At 33.0% G+C, this 23378-nt stretch overlaps 3 protein-coding genes across 3 annotated transcripts; all 3 read left to right on the top strand.

Annotated features, from left to right (window-relative positions):
* Window positions 1-916: 916 nt before the first annotated feature.
* On the top strand, window positions 917-1801 carry LOC128193512 (uncharacterized). Its single transcript, XM_052867124.1, has one exon. It carries the CDS (start codon window positions 917-919, stop codon window positions 1799-1801), a length of 885 nt encoding a protein of 294 aa, XP_052723084.1.
* A 1873-nt stretch (window positions 1802-3674) lies between these two features.
* LOC128193613 (cytochrome P450 82A3-like) lies at window positions 3675-6222 on the top strand. The gene is made up of 3 exons (XM_052867522.1): window positions 3675-4305; window positions 4460-4791; window positions 5593-6222. The coding sequence occupies exons 1-3, from the start codon at window positions 3675-3677 to the stop codon at window positions 6220-6222; spliced, it is 1593 nt and encodes a 530-aa protein (XP_052723482.1).
* Window positions 6223-9146: 2924 nt separating this feature from the next.
* Window positions 9147-11197, top strand: LOC128193631 (cytochrome P450 82A3-like). Its single transcript, XM_052867591.1, has 2 exons — window positions 9147-10160; window positions 10308-11197. The coding sequence occupies exons 1-2, from the start codon at window positions 9183-9185 to the stop codon at window positions 10935-10937; spliced, it is 1608 nt and encodes a 535-aa protein (XP_052723551.1). The 5' UTR covers window positions 9147-9182; the 3' UTR covers window positions 10938-11197.
* The last annotated feature ends 12181 nt before the right edge of the window (window positions 11198-23378 follow it).

The raw sequence follows: 23378 nt of genomic DNA on the forward strand, positions 1-23378 counted from the left end.
TATCAATTTTGATATGTTAAGTATGTTGACATTTCAAAATTCATCAGTCATATGTGATCGTATAAAAAATTATTAAAAGAAAATAAAACGAAGTAATACAAAATATATACTGCAGAAATCTCATGATAAAGATTAGACTAAATTACTTAATTGTTAAAAATATTTAAACAAAAATAACGAATACCATATATATATATATATATATATATATATTAAATATTATAATACCTATATTCACGTCATTTACAAATAAATAATTAAATATTTTTACTCGTTATTCTTGATTCTATTTAATATTTATTATGAATTTGACTTAAATTTTTTTTGATGTTGCGGATTATTGAGATGTCGTCTCTCTCTCTATATATATATATATATATATATTATAATATTAAAAAAGAATTTGTTAGAACTTTGTTATAATATTCACTCAATTTTACCGTCTAAATTGAAACAATACTTAATTTTGTTTCTTGATATATAGAATAATTTTTGCTCAACTCTCTTGATTGATAAAGGTGATAAATTATTTTATATACACACATTTTTTGTAATTGTAGTGATGTTAATTCAATCAAAATTACCAATTTCAAATTAAACAACAAGCATTTTTTTCGTAAAACTTGTAAACATATGTTTATAAAATTCTGAAGTTTATAAATCAACCCTCTAGATGTAGCCAATAAATTTTTAGGTGTTACCCAAGGTAATAAAAGATTATAAGACTTTTGAATTTACAGAGTAATTAAAGTACATTGAATTTTACATAAACAAAATCTTTTCTAATATGCATCTGACCACACCAATTAGAATATCCCAACTCCCCTTCCTTTTATAAATGTCCATGCATCCATGCACCAAAATACACATCAAACATTTAGAAAACTAGAAACCCTAGTTCTTTTTTTATCCAACCATGTCTCTTGCTCTAAAACCTTTACTCTTGTTCCTCGTACTCTGTGCGTTGAATCCTTTTCCCTCTGTCGAGTGTGCAATTCCATTTATAAGAACTCTCCAAAACCTGAGGGGCATTCGTAGGGGACAAAACGCGGATGGCGTAGGCATCCTCAGAAGCCACCTCAAAAATTTAGGCTACCAAGTAAACGACAAATCATCTTCCGACAACAACTTCGATGCAAACGATGAATCTGCTCTGAAACAGTACCAAGCTTTCCATGGCTTGCACACCAGTGGTGTGGTGGATGATCAAACCATCGAAACCATGAGCCTCCCACGTTGTGGATTGCCTGATATCACAGCCACTCCTAACCCTAACCCTAATGGTTTGTCGTCGTCGTCGCCCCCCCAAAACTACACTTACTTCCCAGGAAATCCAAAATGGAGCAAGTTTACCTTAACCTATCGAGTGACTCGAATGCCTTCATCTGTTTCCGTCAGCCAGAATGACTTTAAACAAGCATTGAGGAATGCCTTTAACACCTGGGGACAGAACAACAGTTTCACGTTCACTGAAACCACTGGTCAATCTGACATAGTCGCTGGCTTCCACCGTGGCTTACACTTTGATTTTTACCCATTTGATGGGCGAGGTGGGGTTCTGGCACACGCTTTTGCTCCAGATGATGGAAGAATGCACATGGATGCAGATGAAAACTGGAGCACTACAGGGTCATCACCAACCATTGATGTTGAAACTGTTTGTTTGCATGAACTTGGTCACAATCTGGGGCTTGGACACAGTAACGATCCTAACGCGATTATGGCACCCACATATTCAGGGGTAAGACGGAATACAAGACAAGATGACAGGGAAGGTTTAAACAATCTATATGGGTTTTAAGAACTAGAACTTGATAATAAGTGTCGAATAATCGTCGAGTGTAGCATGTGTTTGGCCAAGGTGTGTCAAGTAATTAATCTCATAGATGCTGAAACCAGTTGCATGTACTACTATTAAGCAACAATTAAATAAGCCACCAACTACGCTTGTGATCAAAATTTCCTTGTTATAATAAGATTTACCAAGTATTATGTAATTGGTTAAATTATAATATAACGGTTGAAATTTTAAATATGAGGCTGATTCTTATATTTAACGTAAATTAAAGAATAAAATTCATGGTTTTACGATTTTGAATTAAAAGGAATATCTTGGATGGATGGTGTTTGATAAAAAATATATAAAATAACTTTGTTTAACTGTAGAACACAATTTCTATGTAAAGAGGAAATAGGAAATGAAAATCTCAAACCTAACTGTCTTCCTTGATTTGCTTGCAAAAGCTCAATGCAGTAATTAATTTTCCCTTTTTAATATCACTCTGGACCAAATCAAATTTCCTGTCAAAATTTAAAACTTTTAACTAAATAATTAGGTCAAACTTGTTGGAATCTATAACTACTGTACTTGGAATCTATAACTAGCTACACCAAATATAACAAAATTGACGCGCTGAATACGTCCATAACAAGAAGAAATTAGCTTCTGATGAAGAAGTAAGTTGAATTCCAATCTTATTAAAACTTTTAATAAGTTTACCAAAATATCAAATTAACTATTACGTATATTATTATAGATGAAATTGTGGTGTTATTTGAATAAATTTAGCCAACTCTAATATAATTTTAAAAGTTAAAAAATTAAAATTATTTTAAAATTGTTTAGATATTTTTAAAGTAAGTTTAGTATAAAGTAACATTTAATGTAATAAATGGATATTTATGTTAGTATCAAATTATTTAATTAACGATAACAGAATCTATTTAATAATAAATATTAATTTTCCTTTCTTTAATATCGATCCCTGGACAAAATAAAGTTTGCTCGCAAAATTTTAAAACTTTTAATTAAGTAATTAGTTCAATCCTGTACTTGGAATCTATGACTAGCTATACCAAACATAACGGTTTTTTATGGGATGGGGCAGATGTTTGAAAATATTAAACAAATGTGCAGATTGTAACCATTTCATTTTATTCTCAGCCGACTTAACTATTTTCGTATATCTGACCTTAAAATAAGCATAGAACAACTCTTTCTCTTTCTCTATTTGTCTGTTTTGAATTGTTCAGTTGTGCTAGACGTCTTATCCTTCCAAGTGTGCCAGTTTTGCTGAACAAACACCAAAAGTGACATTCTTATTACAGTAGTGCAAGTGTCATGGATTAAACGTCTCTTATATGACAATAATTTCCAATGAATTACTATTTTTTTTACCCCTTTATATTTTTCATTTAGTTATTTTTAAAATGTAACATCATCATTTATTAAATTGAATCAAACGGTTAAAAGTTCCACGTCGACTAAGGATAAGGTCGATTTATAATATATAAGTGGATGCAATTTTATTTGGGGTTGAGTCTCACACTCAAAATGTATATACCTCCGCGTGAAAGATTGTATTGAAAGTCTTACATTGATTAGGGATAATTGGAAGTTCTACATCTATTAGGGATAAGGCCGATTTAATAATATATAAGTGAATACAAACCTCACTTTACAAACCGATTTTATAAGATTGAGTTAGTTTTAAAATTCACTTCTTAACACAAATTTATACAAATTTATAATAAGAAACGAAATGAATCTTAAAAAGTAAAAGAAGTTTTGGTATCCCTTAATTTAGATACTCTTTGATTAAGTTAAAAATACATATAAGCAACATATAAACACATATAAACATTTGTATCATTCCTCCATCAACCCTAGCAAAATGGATTTGTTCCTTGTGAGTAACCTAAACACCACTGCACTTGCTCTCTTTTCTCTAACATTACTGTTATCTTTCTCTCTATTTCTCTTTCGTCCCTCCAAAGCCGGTAGTAATCTGCCAGAACCTCCAATGGCCTCAGGTGCATGGCCCATACTCGGCCATCTCATGCTTCTCGGGGGCTCACCAACACCCCACAAGACGTTGGCAGCCATGGCTGACAAATATGGACCCCTCTTCACCATCAAGCTCGGTTCTAGACGCGCTTTGGTTCTCAGCAACTGGAAAATGACGAAAGAATGTTACACCACAAACGACGTCGTCGTCTCCTCTCGCTCCAAGCTCGTGGCCATTGAACACGTTGCGTACAACCAAGCAAGTTTTGGGTTCGCACCCTATGGTCCTTACTGGCGTGAGATACGGAAGATTGTGACCATGTTCCTCTCCGACCGCAAAACGGAGCTTCTAAGCCGCGTTAGGGTTTCTGAGATTCGAAGTTCTGTTAAAGAGCTGTTTCATGTTTGGTCGGAGAAGAAGGGGAGTGATGAGTGTGTGGTGGTGGAGATGAAGCAGTGGTTCACAGAGTTGGTGTTCAATATAGTTTTCCAAACCATGGCTGGGAAGCGATTATTTGGTAAAATCTTTCTGTCTAAAAACAAGCATTAGAAGCTCTCTCTTCTGATCTTGCATCTCAGAAAACCTTATAAAGTGTGATTAAAAGAATGTTCTTTCCATTTTTGTTGTTTGAATTTAAAGATATATTGAAGAGAGATTTGTTTTGGCAATAGGTAAAACCGCAGTGGTTAGTGAGAAAGATGCAGAAAAGTGTGTGAAGGCTTTGAGGGAGTTCATGCAGATGTTGGGAGTGTGCACGGTGGCTGATGCTGTTCCTGTTCTGAGGTGGATGAATTTGGGAGTGAAAGCCATGAAAGAAACTGCCAGAGAATTGGATGTGATCTTAGATGAGTGGTTGGTGGAGCACAGCAAGAAGAGGGCTTTATTTGGTGAAAAGGGTGTTGAAAGTGACGACCAAGACTTCATGGATACGATGCTTTCAGTTCTTGAAGGTGCCACCATCGATGGCTTCGATGCTGCTACTATAAACAAAGCCACAACATTGGTATGTGTGTTGCATATAACAATTTTTCATGGATTGTATATGCTTAAATTTGGTCTTCTTATTGCTTCTTTAATCTGTTTCTGGTTCATTTAAAGAAAAATTATACTTTACGCGCGCCTTATAAAACAAAATTCTTTATAATCTATTCTAACAATATAATAATATTATTAAAATGTATAAACAAATATAATTAAAACATTAATATATTAAAGTATCAACTATATATTATTTTTCTTTCAAATCCTCCGTATATTTAATCCGTACATTTCATTACACTACCAAATATTATTTTCCTTTAACATCCTCGGCATGTTTAAAAGTAAGTAGCTATATGATAATTACTATAGGTTTATATCTATGGGTATCATTTTCATTTTTATAAAAACTCCAACTTTAACTGAAATCTCATTAGTTTCTTACATGTAAAAGTCAGTAACTATATGATAATTACTCTAGGTTTATCTATGGGTATCTTTTTCATTTTTATAAAAACTCCAACTTTAACTGAAAGCTCATTAGTTTCTTACATGTAATTTTACTGAATGATTTCTTTTACTAAACAAAAATCTATTAAGATAACATGGTACCAGTGGTATTCAAATTTATAAACCAAGTCTTACAAAATGTCAATTAATTTAAAAGTGCTAAATAGAATCAATACTCCAATTAGAAACTAATTTATATTATTACCAAAATTTTAGCTACTTATATTATTAATATTAATAGAAACTAATTTATAAGTAAAATTTTTGTTTGCCTAACATCTTTCTTAATTATAGAATTTGCATTTGATATCTGTAGGCACTGATTTTGGGTGCCACGGATACAAGCACTGTCACTCTTACATGGGTGATATGTTTCTTGTTGAAAAATCCTCTTATATTAGAAAAGGTAAAAGAAGAGATTAGCACTCACATTGGGAAAGAGAGATTCATAAGTGAGTCAGATGTGAATAAGTTAGTATACCTTCAAGCAGTAGTGAAAGAGACACTGAGATTGTATCCACCAGGACCTCTTTCAGCACCTCGTGAATTCACAGAAGATTGCATGTTAGGTGGATATCACATAAAAAAGGGAACTCGATTAATCACAAACTTGTGGAAGATCCAAACTGATCCTAATATTTGGTTGGATCCATTGAAATTCAAACCAGAAAGATTTATTACTACTCACAGAGATGTTGATGTTAAAGGTCAAAATTTTGAGTTGCTACCGTTTGGAAGTGGCAGAAGAATATGTCCAGGAATATCCTTTGGTCTTAACATGATTCATTTAACTCTAGCTAATTTCTTACATTCTTTTGAAATATTTAATAAACCTAATGAAACTATTGATATGAGAGAAGCCCTTGGAATGACCAATGAAAAAGCTACTCCACTTGAGATTCTTGTTAAACCACGTTTGTCCTCAAACTATTATGAATCCATGTGATGTGGTAGCAGTGTTATTATCTGTTCTAATAAATTAGTTAAAACTACACTTTGTAATCTTAAATTTGTCATGCAACATTGTTACAGATCATGGAATTTCTATCAGTGGAAGTGAGTGAAAGATAAAGATTTTCAGTTTTGTGTGCATCTGGTTTTATTATATGATTAGTTACTTCCTTGTAAGATCATATTATCTCCTACTTCCCTTGTGAATTTAAAGAGAATTTAACACAACCAACATCAATACGAATAAATTTGTTTACATTATTTCGACAGTAGTTTTGACTTTGAGCAACTTAGCTAAATTCTCAAACGGTACTTATGAACAAGAGTTTGAACAATTAAAAAAGAGAGGTTAATCACTAGTACAGTTAAGGGAAATAATAGCGATTATTTTCGCTGATAGACACCGGTTCCTGAATCGAGGCATATTCGGGCGAGGTAAAAAGCGGTGGACTTTATGTCTCGGTTTTGAAACGGGACATATAATGATACGATTAGGCCTCGGTTCTAATAACCGAAATCGTTTCACTCCCTTTACTGCCTCGGTTGGAGCCTGAACCGAGGCAGTAAGGTCCTTTTTTTTATTTTTTTTTCTTCTTCTTTAGCCACTCGTATCATTTTGGTGCCTCAAGCTTCTTTTATGTCTTTGCTCAAGCTTCTTGACAAAAAAATTTCACAAACAAACCAGACCAAACACGCTTAAATCACGCTTCAATGGCAGATAAAACAAATTTTTTGGTACAAAGGATCCTTCTCAGATTCAATTCAACAAATCAATTTAACAAGTAAAGTCAAATTCAATTTAACAAAGGAACCAAACAAATCAAAACAAAATCAAATCTTCGGTGTGAACTCAGATTCAATTCAATTCAAAACAAAAAGAAATGAAATCTGGAGAAAAAAGCTTCTGGATTCGCCTCCGCCACCTCAATCGCCGCCTCCGCCTCCGCCTCCGCCATCACCGCTTCCTCTGCCGCTTCTCCTCCTCCTCCGCCACATCCTCTGCATTCGCCTCCGCGCCCTCCGCATTCGCCCCCGCGCCCTCCGCATCCGCCACCGCCATGCCGATATTCTCCTCCAGCCGCCGCATCTCATCGGAGATTGTCCACTCCTCTGTCGCGCGCTGCTCTTCCTCCGCCGCCGCCGACTACGCGATGCCTCTCCTTCCTCTTCATCGCGTGCTCTTTACGGAAACGGTGGTAGATCTGGGGCTGGCAGTGGCGTGGTGTGGTTTAGTTGTGGGAGGTTCGCGGGGGTAAGGAAGAAGCGGCAATGGAATGGAGGGAGAGAAGAATCCAAGAGCGAGAGGTGGCGAGAGCCTGGGGAGGGAGGCGAGAGCCAAGGGAGGCGAGAGCGAGGGGAGGGGAGGGGAGGCGAGAGCCAGGGGAGGGAGGGAGGGAGAGCCAGGGGAGGCGAGAGTGCGGAGGGAGCTAGGTTAACTTGGGGAAAATTTTGGGAAAAAAAAGAGAGGCTTATATGCCTCGGGTCTGAGGTAGTAGAGGCTTATGCCTCGGTCCTTCCTACCAACCAATGTCGTATAGTTCTTTCACCTCGGGTTTCTCTTAACCGCGTCAGAAACTACGTCAGACACTGATAATTAGGCACCGGTTGCCTTCACAACCGAAGTGAGATCTCTTTTTGGCACCGGTCTCGTCTGAACCGAGGCTTATAAGGTTTCGTTAATTACGAAACTGCCACCGTGTCTGAATAGACAACGGTTTTGTGTAAAAAAAGGTCTATTGTGCGAGTTTAAAAGTATACATAGCAAAAAACGGTGATGCTTATCAATTTTTACTATTTCATTTTTTTCCGTATATATATCCCAATTACAATTCAGTACTATAAGATATATAACGTAAAAAAAATATCAAATTAACTTTTAAATATTAATATAATTAAATTGGCATATTATTAATGTCCCTGTTAATATTTGGGCACAATTTGTGTCAATATATCATAGTGATTATTTTTATAAATAACTTAAACTATTTTATAATTATTTTGATTATTTAAACGAAATTTAGTAGAGTTTAGGTTCAACGAATATAATTTTTGTTCTCTCATTATTATTATTACGTTTTTATCTCCTATTTTTCAATCACGTTCTTCGGTCAATGTAATATTTATAAGTATATATTTTTTCATAATGTTTCTAAAATACGTAATTAGAAACTTTTTAATATATTTCAAATTGTATTTTTCAAAAAGCATAGAAAATTTATTTTTCATCTTTCTACTAAAATTAATTATAACAATTTTCTACTCTTTCCTTTTCCTTTTCTTTCTTTCTGTTTGATTATAATTAGTTATATTCAATGTGAAAGATGCATGAATGCGTTGGTCTTGTTATTGGTCACATGAGTCAATGTCTCACTGCTACACTTTTATCCTTCCTGGTCAACTATCCTTGGTCACCAAGGTTGTCCAATTATTCGCTTCAGCCACCTTAAAATAAACTAGTAGGTGGGTTTGGTCAATGTAAAACTTTCGGAGTTTCCTAAAATAAGTTTTATGTACAGTAAAAATAAATGTTATAAGAATAGAAATACTGAATTTTAATTTTGTAGGAACAAAAACAAAAAATATTACAGTAATATAAAAAGTTATTTATAAATTAAAAAAAATGTATTTTTAAAAAAAAAAATCAATATTTGAAGTATTCATAATAACCCTTGTTTCGTCTCCAAGTTTTGTCTCTATTATGCAGAACTATCGACTAATATATTATAATACTTGCAGATCACGTAACAAAAAGTTGCTATAGTAGAATATCTTATATTTCATACACAACATTACAAAAATTTTGACTATTCCACACAAGCTTCCATTCATTATTATAAACAAAAAATGACGCCATATTGGTCAAACATGTGGCCATGCAGAAAGGTTAGACCCATGCTTTCCCTATAAAAGCAGAAAGAAAAACAGTTTCAAGACATTCCACCTTAACAAGCAAAAATGGACTTTCTCCTAAATTGCTTAACCTTAAACACCACCACTCTTATTGCATCGTTTCTTTCTCTAATCTTGTTATTTTTCTATCTATATCGTAGAATTTCTTCTGAGAAACGGGCTCCTATAGTGAAAGGTGCATGGCCAATACTTGGTCATCTTTCACTGTTAAATGGTTCAAAAACACCCCATAGAACTTTGGCTGCTTTGGCTGACAAGTATGGACCCTTGTTCACCATCAAACTCGGTCTGAAAGATGCTTTGGTGCTCAGCAACTGGGAAATGTCCAAGGAACTCTTCACCACAAACGACCTTGCCGTTTCATCACGCCCTAAACTCGTTGCTGTGGAAGTCATGTCCTACAACCAAGCCTTCGTAGGGTTGGCTCCATACGGACCCTATTGGCGAGAGCTTCGAAAGATTGTGACTAAAGAGTTTCTCTCCAACCGCAGAATAGAGCAACTCAGCCACATTCGTATCTCAGAGATTCAAACCTCATTCAAAGAGCTATGCGATTTATGCAATACTAGTGTAAACAACAAGAAGGAGAATGAATCTAGTTATGGTGCTGCTACTTTGGTGGACATGAAAGAGTGGTTTGAACATTTGACTTTCAATATAATAGTGAGGATGGTGGTGGGGAAGAGGTACTTTGGTGTGGCGCATGTGGAGGGCAAGGAGAAGGCAGAAAGGTTTATGAAGAATTTAGATGAGTTCATGAATTTGATGGGCACTTTCACTGTGGCTGATGGGGTTCCTTGCTTGAGGTGGTTGGATCTGGGGGGCCATGAGAAGGCCATGAAAGCAACGGCTAAGGAAATGGACACGTTGTTGAGTGAGTGGTTGGAGGAGCACCGTGAGAAGAAGGGTTTGGGTGAAAAGGTTAAGGGCGATCAAGACTTCATGGATGTGATGATTTCAGCACTTAATGGGGCTCCGATTCATGGGTTTGATGCTGATACCATTTGCAAAGCCACTACCCTGGTAAGTATAGTAATGAGCCATTTACTAAAATGCTATGAACATGGACATGGAAGCAAAATTGTATTCTGTCAAATATTGAATAGTATTTCCAGTTTATTTCCTGTTTTTGTTCGAAGAATTCTTGGTGAAGCTTGAACATATTTGCAGGAATTGATTTTGGGTGGAACTGATTCAACTGCTGTTACTCTTACATGGGCACTTAGTCTGCTAGTACGAAATCCTCTTGCAATGGAAAAGGCTAAAGAAGAAATAGACATGCAAATTGGGAAAGATGGATACATAAGAGAATCAGACATAAGCAAACTTGTGTATCTTCAAGCCATAGTGAAAGAGACATTAAGATTGTATCCACCAGCACCTCTTTCATCACCTCGTGTATTCATAGAAAACTGCATCTTAGGTGGCTACCACATAAAAAAGGGAACTCGACTAATGCATAACCTGTGGAAGATCCACAGAGACCCTAGTGTTTGGTCAGATCCTTTAGAATTCAAACCAGAAAGGTTCCTCACCACTCACCAACATGTGGATCTGAAAGGTCGACATTTTGAGTTGTTACCCTTTGGAAGTGGGAGAAGAATGTGTGCTGGAATGTCCCTTGGCTTAAACGTGCTTCATTTCACTTTGGCTAATATGTTGCATTCCTTTGACATCTCAAATCCTTCGACTGAACCTGTTGATATGACTGAGTTGTTTGGATTTGTCAATACGAGAGCTACTCCACTGGAGGTTTTGGTTAAGCCACGCCTACCTCCAAACTATTATGAATCTTTGTAATCCTTATGTTAGTAGTGTGCATGTTCTAAATTATGTTAGTAGTGATCTGATTGTGCTTAGTTATTTTATGTTGTCCAATAGAGTGATAGTTTATGGTCTATTTTAAGTTTATTAAATCGAGTTTTCCTTTGAAAGTGTTATGTAAGAATGTGATAGTTTTGTTCCTAGCTAGATGAATGTGGCATTCATTTAGTTGCCATCAAACAATGTAACCCTTTGATTTCATTTTATTGTTTCCTTGCAATAGTGTTTCATACTCAGTTTTGGCTGCCTGCTTCCTTTTTTTTTTTTGTCATTGCTTCATTACTTAACTTCTTCTGACGACAAAGAAAAATGTTTTTTTAACAATTTTTTGACAATTTTTTTATAATTTATATAATAATTTGTATTAGTCCGTTTCAAATATATTAACGAATTAATAAAATAATAATACGTAGTCTATTGTCAAAAAATTATTAAAAAAAATTATTAACATGATCCGATAATAAATTGGACAGCTACCACCAGTTGCTACAATAGCCTTTAAAGATATTTGAATTTATTAAAAGTATTTTTACTTTGATTTTTAAAAATAACATTTGGTAAAATATGAAAAATTAATTTCATCCGTGATATCAAAATGGGAATAGAATATCAATGATAATAAGCTGCATTAAAAATTTTATAATTTTAAAAAATTATTGTTAATGAAGAGAAGAAAATTAAGTAAGAAATGATCAGGAATTAAAATGATAGAATTGTTATAAAATATGAATAAAGTGATATTAAACTACATTCGTAAAAATAGTTCATGATCACGATTATCAATATATAAAGCAAAATTAAACAGAAAATCGAATAGATTTTAACAGAAGTGCAAATAATATTTCTTGGTTTGAGTTGATGTTTATAAAGTATCACTGCAAACAAATTTTCTCATCTCTATCTACAAAATAAAATACTTATATATATATAACTGAAATTTTTCTCAAAATAATATTTGAAATAATTCCCTAACTGTAAAATGAAATTTTAAATAGACTTATTTACTGGGAATTCAAACTGGGTGTGACTTTTTGTATTAGAGGGGAGAATCGCGTGTGAGTGAGAAATATATTGTGTGAGTGCTTAGTCAAAAGCTTTAGTTTTATTTTTAATTATTATTATTTTGAAATTTAATAGGTCAATTTTTTCTAGGGTTTTACGTATGGATTTATCTTTATAATCCTTAGCAAAATTCTCGCTACAACATTACATATTAATTTTCCATACAGAATATTTATATATAAATTTTTCCCCCACTACTTACATAATAATTTGTATGTAAAGCAATTTCCAACATTCGTAGGTAAAATTCATATGCAACATATTATTTACCTATGAATCCAAATCCGTATGTAATAATATACAGGTAAATTGTATTTTGGTTTAATGTATCCGTAGGTCCCTATTTTGGTCATGAATTTCAAATAGGTCCTCTTTCTTTTCGACGTATCAATTGAGTCCTTGTTTTTGTAAAATTGAATCAATTACAGGCCTGCCGTTAAATTGGACAAACGGCCGTTATAGTATTGGTTACGTGGCATGGTTCAGTGCAATTACTAATCAGACGTGGCATTTAAAACGATTTTTGTATTAAATAATTGGTATGCACAGATGTATATTAAGTTTTGGGTAAGGGCAAACTAGGAAATTTGAAAAAATTAAAGGGCAAGACGTTTTAATTGAGGAATGCAACTGAGATTGGGGAAAGAAATTGAGGGTTTTTATTATTAGGGTTCGCGTGAGAGGCCAAAAATCGCGATAAAGGGCAAGACGTTTTAATTGAGGAATGCAACTGAGATTGGGGAAAGAAATTGGGGGTTCTTACTACTAGGGTTCGCGTGAGGGAAAAAATCCCATTCTTTCTTGGATTCGAAGCGCCGGTGTTCGTGGGTGAAGATTATGTAGTTGGAAGTGGGAGGGTGCGCGTTCTTTGTTCGATTCGAAGTGATGGATAATGAAGTGCAGAAGTCGCATTCTTGTTCATCTTCGACATGCAATGGGTGGCGGAATCAAAACTGTGATGTCATTTTTCGTGGTGGTGGAGTATCTACCATTGATGGTATATCACTCCTTTGCCTCTGTGGAGAGAAAATAATGGTAAGAACAGCTAGAACTGCTAAGAACAGAGGGAAGCAATTCTGGAGCTGCCCTAAGTACAAGGTAAGAACGTGTAGAAGTAGTGTTTTGTTTATTGTTGTAGAATAACCAATCTTAATGGGATAAAATATAATATCAAGTTAGCGTAGGCTAACCAATGTTTTGAGAATAAAATATATTTTGCTCATCCTCATGTAATAACTAATATATTTTTATATTATTATTAGTTTTATAATATCAAGTTTAGTATCGTTTAGGCACGCTAATAGAGACAAAATTATATTTGTTGACTCTTGCATAATAACTAATTTATGTTTATATTATTTTCAGTTTAATAATCTCAAGTAAGCATCGTCTAGTCGATGCTAATCAAGACGCTAATAGCATCATAGTGGAGATCAACACTATCTTTTCACCGCTAATTTAGTGTATTCTTGTAGTGAAAAAACAATTATTTATGTTGAATTATACATAAATTTATTTTAGTAAATAATACCATTGTTATGCTTATTTTGAGTTATAGATAGCGATGGCAAAAAAATTCACGTCCGCGGATATAACTCGTGACGGATAGTTACTATCCGCGGATATTTATTATCCGCGGGTAACGGGTAGCAGGTATTTTAATACCCGCTTCTAGACGGGTCGGATGCGGGTATTATACTATCCAACCCGCAGATACCCATTACCCGAAAAAAAAATTAATATTTTTTAAAATTAAATTTCTTTTATTACTCTTAAAAAAGGGGAAATTTTAATAACAATGACTTAGGATTTCTTTCAATTACCTTTTTTTTAAAGAAGAAAAGAAAAAAAGGGGTTACATTACTTTTGTGCTAACCCTAATAGAGATATCAAACATATACATATAATCCCATTAGAAAATTCTCTCTTAACGGAGGACTCTTTTCTTCTTCCTTCTAGTTCAGCTCGCGCAGGGAGTAGGCTTCATTCCCTCTTCCTCTCTCTCTCTCTTGGTTCTGATTGGGGTTCTGCTTCAATTTGGGATTTGAAATTAGGGTTTTATTTGTTTTCTGATTTTGGGGGTTTCTTTTGTACGTTTTGATTCACGTTTTGGAGTTCATTTCTTGATTTCTTCCCTGTTGATTGGTGACGCGATTTTGGGGTTATGATTCGAATGAGTGTTGAGTTTTTTTGGATTTTAGTTCATTGATGTAGATTGGATTTTTGAAGACCCTGGTGGTTATCGTGATTTGGAGATTTCTGTGATTGCGTTCGTTTCCGAAATTTGGGTTTAGGGTTCCTGTTTGCGTTCGCTCGGAAATTCTTTATCTCTCTATTTCATACATTGATAGGTATTTGTGGGTTAATCATGTGACTAAATTGAGACTTCAGTTGGTGTTTCTTCCTCATCTTTTTTTTCTTTCAAAATTTGTTATGTATTTGTTTTCTTTAACTTGTTTAAAAACTATATTGTGTCTTTTTAATATGTAGCAAATATATTAAATTGTTCTCTTTAACTTGTAATTTAATTTAAACCTTATTTAAAAATTCACAAAATATATTTTTTAAATATTTGTGGGTTGAAAATGGGTATCCAACGGGTATTCGCGGGTTGAAAAAAATCCGTGGATTTTTTTTATGCGGATATCCAGCAGCTAGCGGGTCGAGTTGCGGGTACGGTTTTTTGCATGTGGGTCGGGTTGCGGATAGGCACTATCCGTGCCCGACCCGTTGTCATCCCTAGTTATAGATGTACATATTATGTGAATTTTTAACTTTGTAGATATATTTAAAGATCAATTTAAATTAACTAACTTCATAACCTGACTAAACTTAACATACCTGCTTAACTAAGAGTAGGTTATTACCTGATTAAACTTGACATACAATCTATCAATAGTTGTATTGGCTTACAACATTCAATCTTCAACTCATCCAGAATTGTCTCTAGCCAAGCACACTAACATGTGGTCTCAGCTAAAGCAATATATTCGGCTTCGCATGATGATAGTGAATAGTAAAAGTTAATGTGGAAAATAAGTGAAAAAAATAATATAAAAAGTTGGTGGAGAAATTAGGTGTGGAAATTAAGTGGAAGAAATAATATAAAAAGTTGGTGAAGAAATTAGGTGAAATAAAATATAGTGAAGAGTAAAAGTTAATGTGGAAAATAAGTGAAAGAAATAATATAAAAAGTGGGTGGAAAAATAAGGTGGAGAAAAATGGATAAAAAATGTTGATGGAGAATATATAATTAAAAAATGTAAGTGGAATAATTAGAAAAGTTGATATATAAAATTAATATGAAAATGATGTGGAAAAAGTAAATGAAAAAGGTAGATGATGTGGAGGGTGAGGTGGATGGTGATGTGGAGAATGGGGTGTGATAAGAAAATATGGGTGGTGAGGAAGTAAAAAAGTGAGATTATTTTGGGCCATTGGATTAAGTGTTTAAAAGAAAATTTGGGGGTGCAAAAAGTAAAATAAATAGTATTTTTCATTTTGTTTTTTTTATGTTTTTTTTTATTTATTTTTGTGATGAATTATATTTACCCGGACGAAATTGGGTGTTGACACTTATGATTAAGAATTATTCAAAGATCTTGATGCAACCTACTACACAAATGTCAGAATTGGAAACGGAGCAAAAATAGTAGTGAAGGGCAAAGGAACCATCGCGATCAAAGGTTGCACAGGTTTGAAATTAATTACTGATGTTCTATATGTTCTTGAAATTGACCAAAACTTGTTGAGTGTTGGCCAACTTCTAGAGAAAGGCTATAAAGTTCTATTTGAAGATAAAACATGCATGATTAAAGATTCAGATAATAAAGAATTATTCAGAGTTTGAATGAAAGACAAGAGTTTTGCTTTGAATTTGATTGATAAAGAGCAGTTTGTTGTGCACAAGGTTGAAGACAATATGCGGATACAAGGGCTTCCCAAACTAGAAGAGAAATCACCCGTATGCGCAACTTTGTAATATGGAAAACAAACAAGGTTGCCTTTTCCAAAAGACAAATCTTGGAGAGCAACAAACAAGCTGCAGTTCGTACGGATGTTAGAGGACCTAAAAGAACTTCATCTCTGAATGACAAGAAAATAGAGCTAGTGGGTATTAAAGTTAGTGAAAGTCAAATTAAACCAGAAAAATTAGAGGAAGAAAAGCATTATAGGACAACTCTTCCCAAAACAAAAGCTGAAAATGCGGAAAAGCCAAAAGAACAACTACAAGTAGATGAGAAAATTGTGAAATATTGTAAGGACGTAAAGACTAAGCAAGAAATTGTGATCGGGACTTCCAAAAGTAAAGAAACTTTAGATGATAAGGTCAAGGACAAAAAAACTTAGTGTATATGTTGACTTTGAGTGAACAAGGAGATTGTTGGAATTTTGTGACTCAAACAATTTGGTTGGAGAAGTAAAATAAGTTAAATAAAAATATATTTCAATCTTATTTTTAGGAGAATTTTATGCATTATTTAATTAATTAAGTTTAGTAGATATTTCTCTAAGTCAGTTGTGAGGGCGCCAGACAAGCGGGTGTTGGATAAACCGTGCGCCATTCACAATTTGTTTTGGATGTGATTTGAATTGGATCACAAACTCTATAATTTTTTTTCAACTTTTGAAATTAAATTTTATCTGCATAAATATACAATATAATAAATTATTAATTTTTGTTTGTTTAAACTCTAATAGTGATAACTAGACCTAAACAAAGATAAATAAATTTAATAAAATACATAATAACGGTTAGATTTGAGAAATGAATGATAATTTTGTTGGAATTAAGATCCAATTTAATAATGAAATTTAATATTTATTGGTATATTTTAAATTCAAATTTTATTTTTCATATAGGATATTTTTTTATTAAAATTTAATAATTAATTATTATAAAAGTAATTGATTTTAATTTTTTAAAGGTTTGATATATTTATTTCATTTATTTAAACTAAAATAAAAATTTAAAAGAAATATTGACTAACCCTGAAAAATCTGTCTAAATTAACTCATTATTCAAATAACTTTTTTATTTAAGTTTTTTTTTTTGCAGCTTTCCAATTTTCATGTTTTTTTAACTAGAATTAAATAATTAAGGTGGGTTTTTAAATTCTTTTTTATGGTTTCTCTAAAAATTCAAAACCCTTACTCAACACGTCTTGAAAATGTCCTCTAATGAATTGGTTGAAAGGGATAATTTCGACGGCAACAAACAATTAAAAAACATTGATGGCTGATCGGACTACAATGGAGATGCAGCTCCTCATCCTATTTTAAACAAATATAATTAAAATATTAATATATTGGAGTATTATTTTTAATCGGCATCATATTTTAAACAAATACTATTAAAATATTAATATATTGAAGTATTATTTTTTAATTTGCATAAAAAGATTTCATTACAACCAAATATTATTTTCCTTTTAAATCCTCCACATATATTTAAAACCCAGTGACTATATTATAATTACTATAGGTTATCTTTTTCATTTTTATAAAACCTCCAACTTAAACTAAAAACTCATGTTCTAACATGTAATTTTCCTGAATGATTTTTTTTTACTAAACAAAAATCTATTAAGATAACATGGTACAAGTGGTACTCAATTTATAAACCAAGTCTTACAAATGTCAATTTAAAAGTATTAAATTGAAAAATTAGAGAATCAATACTCTAATTAGATTTTTTCTTCCAGAAAAATATCCTAACAAATAATTAAAAATTAAATAACTTAAATAACAAAAAATCACTTAAATTAATTTCTTTAAAAAATTAATTCATTATAAGAAATTAAATAACAAATAATTTAGAAATAAATATAATTAATTATTATATTGACTAGTTTAAACACTATTTTAGAAAATAAAATTTATCAATATCTAACATAATCTCTATTATTAATAAAATTTATAATTGATTTATAAATTATAGTGTTAATTAATCTCTAATATCATTACCAAAATTTTAGCTACTTATATTTTAATATTAATAGAAACTAATTTACAAGTAGAATTTTTGTTTTCCTAGCATTTCTCTTAATTATAGAACTTGCACTTGATTTGCAGGCATTCTCTTGGATGCCACTTGTAACATCCTAAAATACAGTAATAACTATAAATTAGAATTAATTATATTAACAAACGAGGTTCAAAAAGTCGAACGACTTAAGTACGGGGATAATTACAATTACAACCAAAAACGAAGAGTTCAAAGACGAACGGTTTTACAAAACTTAATCGAACGTTAAAAAAAAAACAAAACGAACGTCTATTAATCTAAAACTTAACGAGCGCTCTAAGGCTCGGCTTTAACTTCCACTTCCACCAGATTCGCGTCTTCCAAATTTTCTTCTTCTAGCATTTCTTCAAGTGACGCACCTCCATCTGCTCACATCCACACGGATGATCATTGCAATGACAGGACGAACGTACAACGACAACAGGCAACACAAGGAAAACGAAAGGGTAAGCTTAGGTAATTTAATTTATACATCAACATATACAATAACATTTCAATCTACACAAGCACATAACTCAACATATAAAACATCATCAGAACTATATATATATATATATATATATATACTAGACCGATCGTCCGGACTGTATGAATCTGTGTAGTTACAAGCGTCCTTGCACCCGAGTGATGTAGTAACTGAAATACACTCCACAGCTGTCACTCGAGGTTAGTCCGTTCTTACGTCGCCCATGTTAACTTATGGACTAAGGACCTCCTGCCGTTCCCACACATGACCTACCCCCTCTACATGAGGATGAGTACTCACGGAACATCAGGATGGACAACGAGTCTTAACTTATCCACAGTCATACTTTACCAAATTTAATATTTAATAAATATAAGAGTCATTCCTCCCTGGAACGCTCGTTCAAATTCCATAAACTCATAATCACTCAATATAGTGTTTGCACTGCAAAGTCTTATAATTTATCATCATTTTCATCTTTAGTTTCAAAGGTATAAAATAACGAACGTTCATACTTCTGAAGGACGAAGACGAACGCTAAAGACTATATTTAGAAGATTCGTTGTCAATCAGAATAGGTCAACACATACTTATATGACGAACGTCAATGCTACTCGAATCAGTTGAATGAACCGACTCTTAGAGATATAAAATAAATGTTCAGAATTAATTTAGGTATAAGACTCGAGGTCGAATCCAAATGGATAAAGACACAACAGGAGAAAATAATTAACTATACTGAGAACGACTTGTTTAAAGGGATTGACTGCCAGTCAATGACCGAACGTGATAATATACATTTACTAATAATTTGGACGAACGCTATTTACGCTCGTTTAGAAATCAAAGTAAGGACGAGCGTTCGATATAAGACCGAACACTACTTAGGACGAACGCTAGATATAATACCGATAATTAATTAAGACGAACGCTCAGTATCAGACCGAGCGCTTCTCACGACGAACGCTTGGTATAAGACCGAGCATTACAAATTTTAAGACTGACGATTGAAATACTTTATTATTTAATTTGAAGAATACGGTAAGACTAAGTTGAGCCGAACGCTCAAACATAGCACTTCACTGGTCGTTCGTTCTCGATCAGAATTCTTTCCAAATGAAAGAATTCCTTTTTAAGCAATTGATTAGAAACCGAACGGTATAAGACCGTACGATGACGAACGTATTTTATCATAGCAAGGACTTCATATTTCAGATTTTCATCTAGTTCAATTTAACAATTTTCAACATATCAGTTCATACTTTATACTTCATATCAATCTCAATTTCCAGACTTTATATGATTCACATTTATCATTCATACCTCAAATTTATAGCTCATCTCATATTCATACGTATCAACCATAAACATACATTTCAACCAACATATACTCTATTCATCCAGTACAATAACGTTCGTTCATGCCTACACAATCCGCATACATCTCATACATTCAGTTCATATCATGCTTACATACAACACACAAGTATTAATTAAATTACTAAGCTTCCCTTACCCGGATTGATGACTGCAACGTTTAATACGAAAGAATGGAGACTCGTCCAACGTTCATTCTCTAGCAGTAACGATCGCTTACTATTCCAATCAATCTAACCACAAGAAGAATCGATATACTCAGACTAAATACTTGCATGCAGCCAAAGACCTAGTTTTTCAGAAAACCTAAGAACGAACTACTGAAGGGAAACTTACCCGTTTCAGATCTGAAAACTGTTCGGTTCAAATGGAAGCTCACGGTGCAGGGAACGTTCCTACGGTTCTGAATGTTGAAAGGAGAAGAAATGGGTGAGTAACAGTAGAGAGAAGTTGAATGTTTTCTAGAGAGAAGGTGGAGAAAAAATGGAGGTTGAGTTCTGAGGAAGAAGAAGGAGCATGCAGAGAATGAGCAGAGTTTTTCAGAAAACGATTTTTCTGTGTTGCCCATGCCCCAAAACGGACGTGCGCTCTTCTGCTGACACCTGCACCCCCACTTCAGATTCAGAAGGTTCCAAAGTGACACTTGGCCGGCGTGCGTCAGATTGTGTGAGTGCGTTTTAATGAGACTGAGTGTGTGGCGCGGTGCATTTAAGGAAGCAGCCAGGTGACTCAGCAGTGCATTAAAGACAGATTAGACAGATAATTATGGGTTAATTTTCCAAGGTCTCACACCACTTATACAAGCACAACCACTCTTACAATGAGTAATATGTTTCTTATTGGAAAATCCTCTTATATTAAAAAAGGTAAAAGAAGATATCAACGCTCAAACTGGAAAAGAGAGATTCATAAATGAGTCAGATGTGAACAAGTTAGTGTACCTTCAAGCAGTAGTGAAAGAGACACTGAGATTGTATCTACCAAGACCTCTCTCAACACCTCATGAATTCACAAAAAGATTGCATGTTAGGTGACTATTATATAAAAAAGAGAACTCGATTAATCACAAACTTGTCGAAGATCCAAATTGATCCTAATATTTGATTGGATCCATTGAAGTTTTCAAACCAAAAATGTTCATTATTACTCAGAGATATGTTGATGTTAAGGGTCAAAATTTTGAGTTATTACTATTTGGAAGTGGCAAAAGAATATATCCAGGAATATCCTTTGGTCTTAACATGATTTATTTAACTTTAGCTAATTTTTTGCACTCTTTTGAAATATTTAATAAACCTAATGAAGCTATTGATATGAGAGAAGCCCTTGGAATGACCAACGAAAAAACTATTCCCGTTGATATTCTTATTAAACCACGTTTGTCTTCAGAGGATTATTGAAAGTACTGCATTTTTAACGATGGTTCTTTCTATAATTGTCATCATTTTCACTTTTAAAGACGATTATTTAAATAACCGTTGTTTAAAAGTTCACTAAAATTGCAAATTTGTCACCATGAGTTTTTTTTTACTACAGGGACTTGTTAAACATCACCAATTGATCACCTGTGTTGATAGGGGAACATTAGACTCCACTCATATTAGTTTTTGATAATGAGTGGTTAATAATGAATAGAAAGTGTTTTAATTATTCTTGCACAACATAATTGGTGAATAAATGTTTAAAACATTAAACATGTTTATGCTAGATGTATAGATCATGTGTAGATAAGTGAAATAGGCTTAAACAAGTCATGAATATATAATTTTGGTAGTATTAATCGATTACATAAGTAATCTAATCCATTAAAAGAAGTAAGAACACATAGGAAGCAAAATCAGGACAAAACTGTATGTTATAATTGATTACATAAGTAGCATAATCGATTAAAAAAAAGTTAGGCATAATCTATTATGCAGATAATCTAATATGTTAGACTATGTGAAATGAAGTGAAACAAGGCATAATGATACTTTAATCGATTACATAAATGGCATAGTCGATTAAAACAGAAACATTAGTCTAATCCATTATGCCAATAATCTAATCTGTTAGTTTAGTTGATAGAAGCAGTATAAGGCATAAGTGTCAAATTAATCAATTATATAAGTGATCTAATCAATTAAAACAGAAAAAAAAGCATAATCGATTACGTTATTAATCTAATCGATTAAACTGAGACATAATCTGATTTTCTATATAAATCAGATTGGAGTCGTGACTCTTTAACGTTTTGATTGACATATATTAGCATTCTCTTTGAGTTGAGTACAAGCATTCTCAAGAAGAGTTCTTTGAGGTTTTGAAGTTACATTGGTGAAGAAGGAATCAAGAAACCCATCAAGACTCACTAGAGCTTACTTGTTCTGATATTTCTGCACTACTTGAGTGTAATCTCATTAGGTTCTTATACTTTGTGTATGATTTGATACCTGTGTTGGGTAGGCCAAGTGTGAGAGTGAGTGTATCCTCTATTGTATTGATTGTGTTAAGATTTGAGTGTGGTAAGGATAACATTGAGTGTATCATTGTATTCTTGGACTCAAATCTTGATTAGTGGATTCCCCCCTCCCCCAACTAAGGTTGTTGAGGGAAGATTGGATGTAGGCTTGTGAGAATTGAACAAGTATAAATCTTTGTGTTTTTAGTCTTTCTTTATATTTCTTTACTTGATTGATTCAAACACCTTTTATCAGTGATTTCAAGATTCTTTAAAGATTTATAAAACTTTTGAAATTCAATTTACCCCCTTCTTGGCTTGAGATATAGGGACTACTTTTCTAACAACGTTGAAAACTCTTTTTTTGCATTAGTGGGCCGACCTAAAAGGTCAATTTAAATCAAGTATGACACGATTGGTTGTCATTCATTGGTAAGCTAAAATAAAACCAATAAGTTCTTAATTTTACAAGAAAAATAAATAAAGTTATAAATTATTACATAGCTAGAGACGAACACTAAAGGAGAAACGTACCAAAAGATGACACTAGAGAAAGTGAAGCACTAGATAGAAAACTAAAGCGATTGTGCGAGGAGATGACACCAAATTTAAAATTGATAAAACAAGATAACTAATTAAAACAAAATAAGTGAAAAAGTTTGATAAGAAAGTATTCAAAATAGACTTAACGAACTTTTTCAGACGTTTCATACACTCTAGCTCAACACTGGGATCTATGTACCATCTGGATCGTCAGGAATTTGACCCAATACTCCAAGATAGATGATCGATGAAAACCTGATCAAATTATATGGGCTTAATTGGGCTTAACTCTTATAATTTTTTTTTATTTAGTTAAGATCTTAAATGAAAGAAATATTTTAGCAAAAGATAACTGAGTTTATTTTTTTTATTATATATATTTGTATTTTGTAATTGAAATATTGTCTTCTTATTTTTAATATACATTATTAATAATTACTTTATTTATAAATAGAGAGATACCCAAAGCTAAAACGAGAGAAATTTTCTGACTTGAAGTAT

Source organism: Vigna angularis, chromosome 8 (assembly GCF_016808095.1).
Source record: "Vigna angularis cultivar LongXiaoDou No.4 chromosome 8, ASM1680809v1, whole genome shotgun sequence".
NCBI classification, from domain to species: Eukaryota; Viridiplantae; Streptophyta; class Magnoliopsida; order Fabales; family Fabaceae; genus Vigna; species Vigna angularis.

Bases quoted from the DNA above. Each gene is read 5' to 3' on its own strand.
- LOC128193512 (XM_052867124.1), top strand. From the start codon at position 917: ATGTCTCTTGCTCTAAAACCTTTACTCTTGTTCCTCGTACTCTGTGCG.
- LOC128193613 (XM_052867522.1), top strand. From the start codon at position 3,675: ATGGATTTGTTCCTTGTGAGTAACCTAAACACCACTGCACTTGCTCTC. The intron at 4,306-4,459 runs GTAAAATCTTTC...TTTTGGCAATAG, and splicing joins GGCTGGGAAGCGATTATTTG to GTAAAACCGCAGTGGTTAGT. The intron at 4,792-5,592 runs GTATGTGTGTTG...TGATATCTGTAG, and splicing joins TAAACAAAGCCACAACATTG to GCACTGATTTTGGGTGCCAC.
- LOC128193631 (XM_052867591.1), top strand. From the start codon at position 9,183: ATGGACTTTCTCCTAAATTGCTTAACCTTAAACACCACCACTCTTATT. The intron at 10,161-10,307 runs GTAAGTATAGTA...ACATATTTGCAG, and splicing joins TTTGCAAAGCCACTACCCTG to GAATTGATTTTGGGTGGAAC.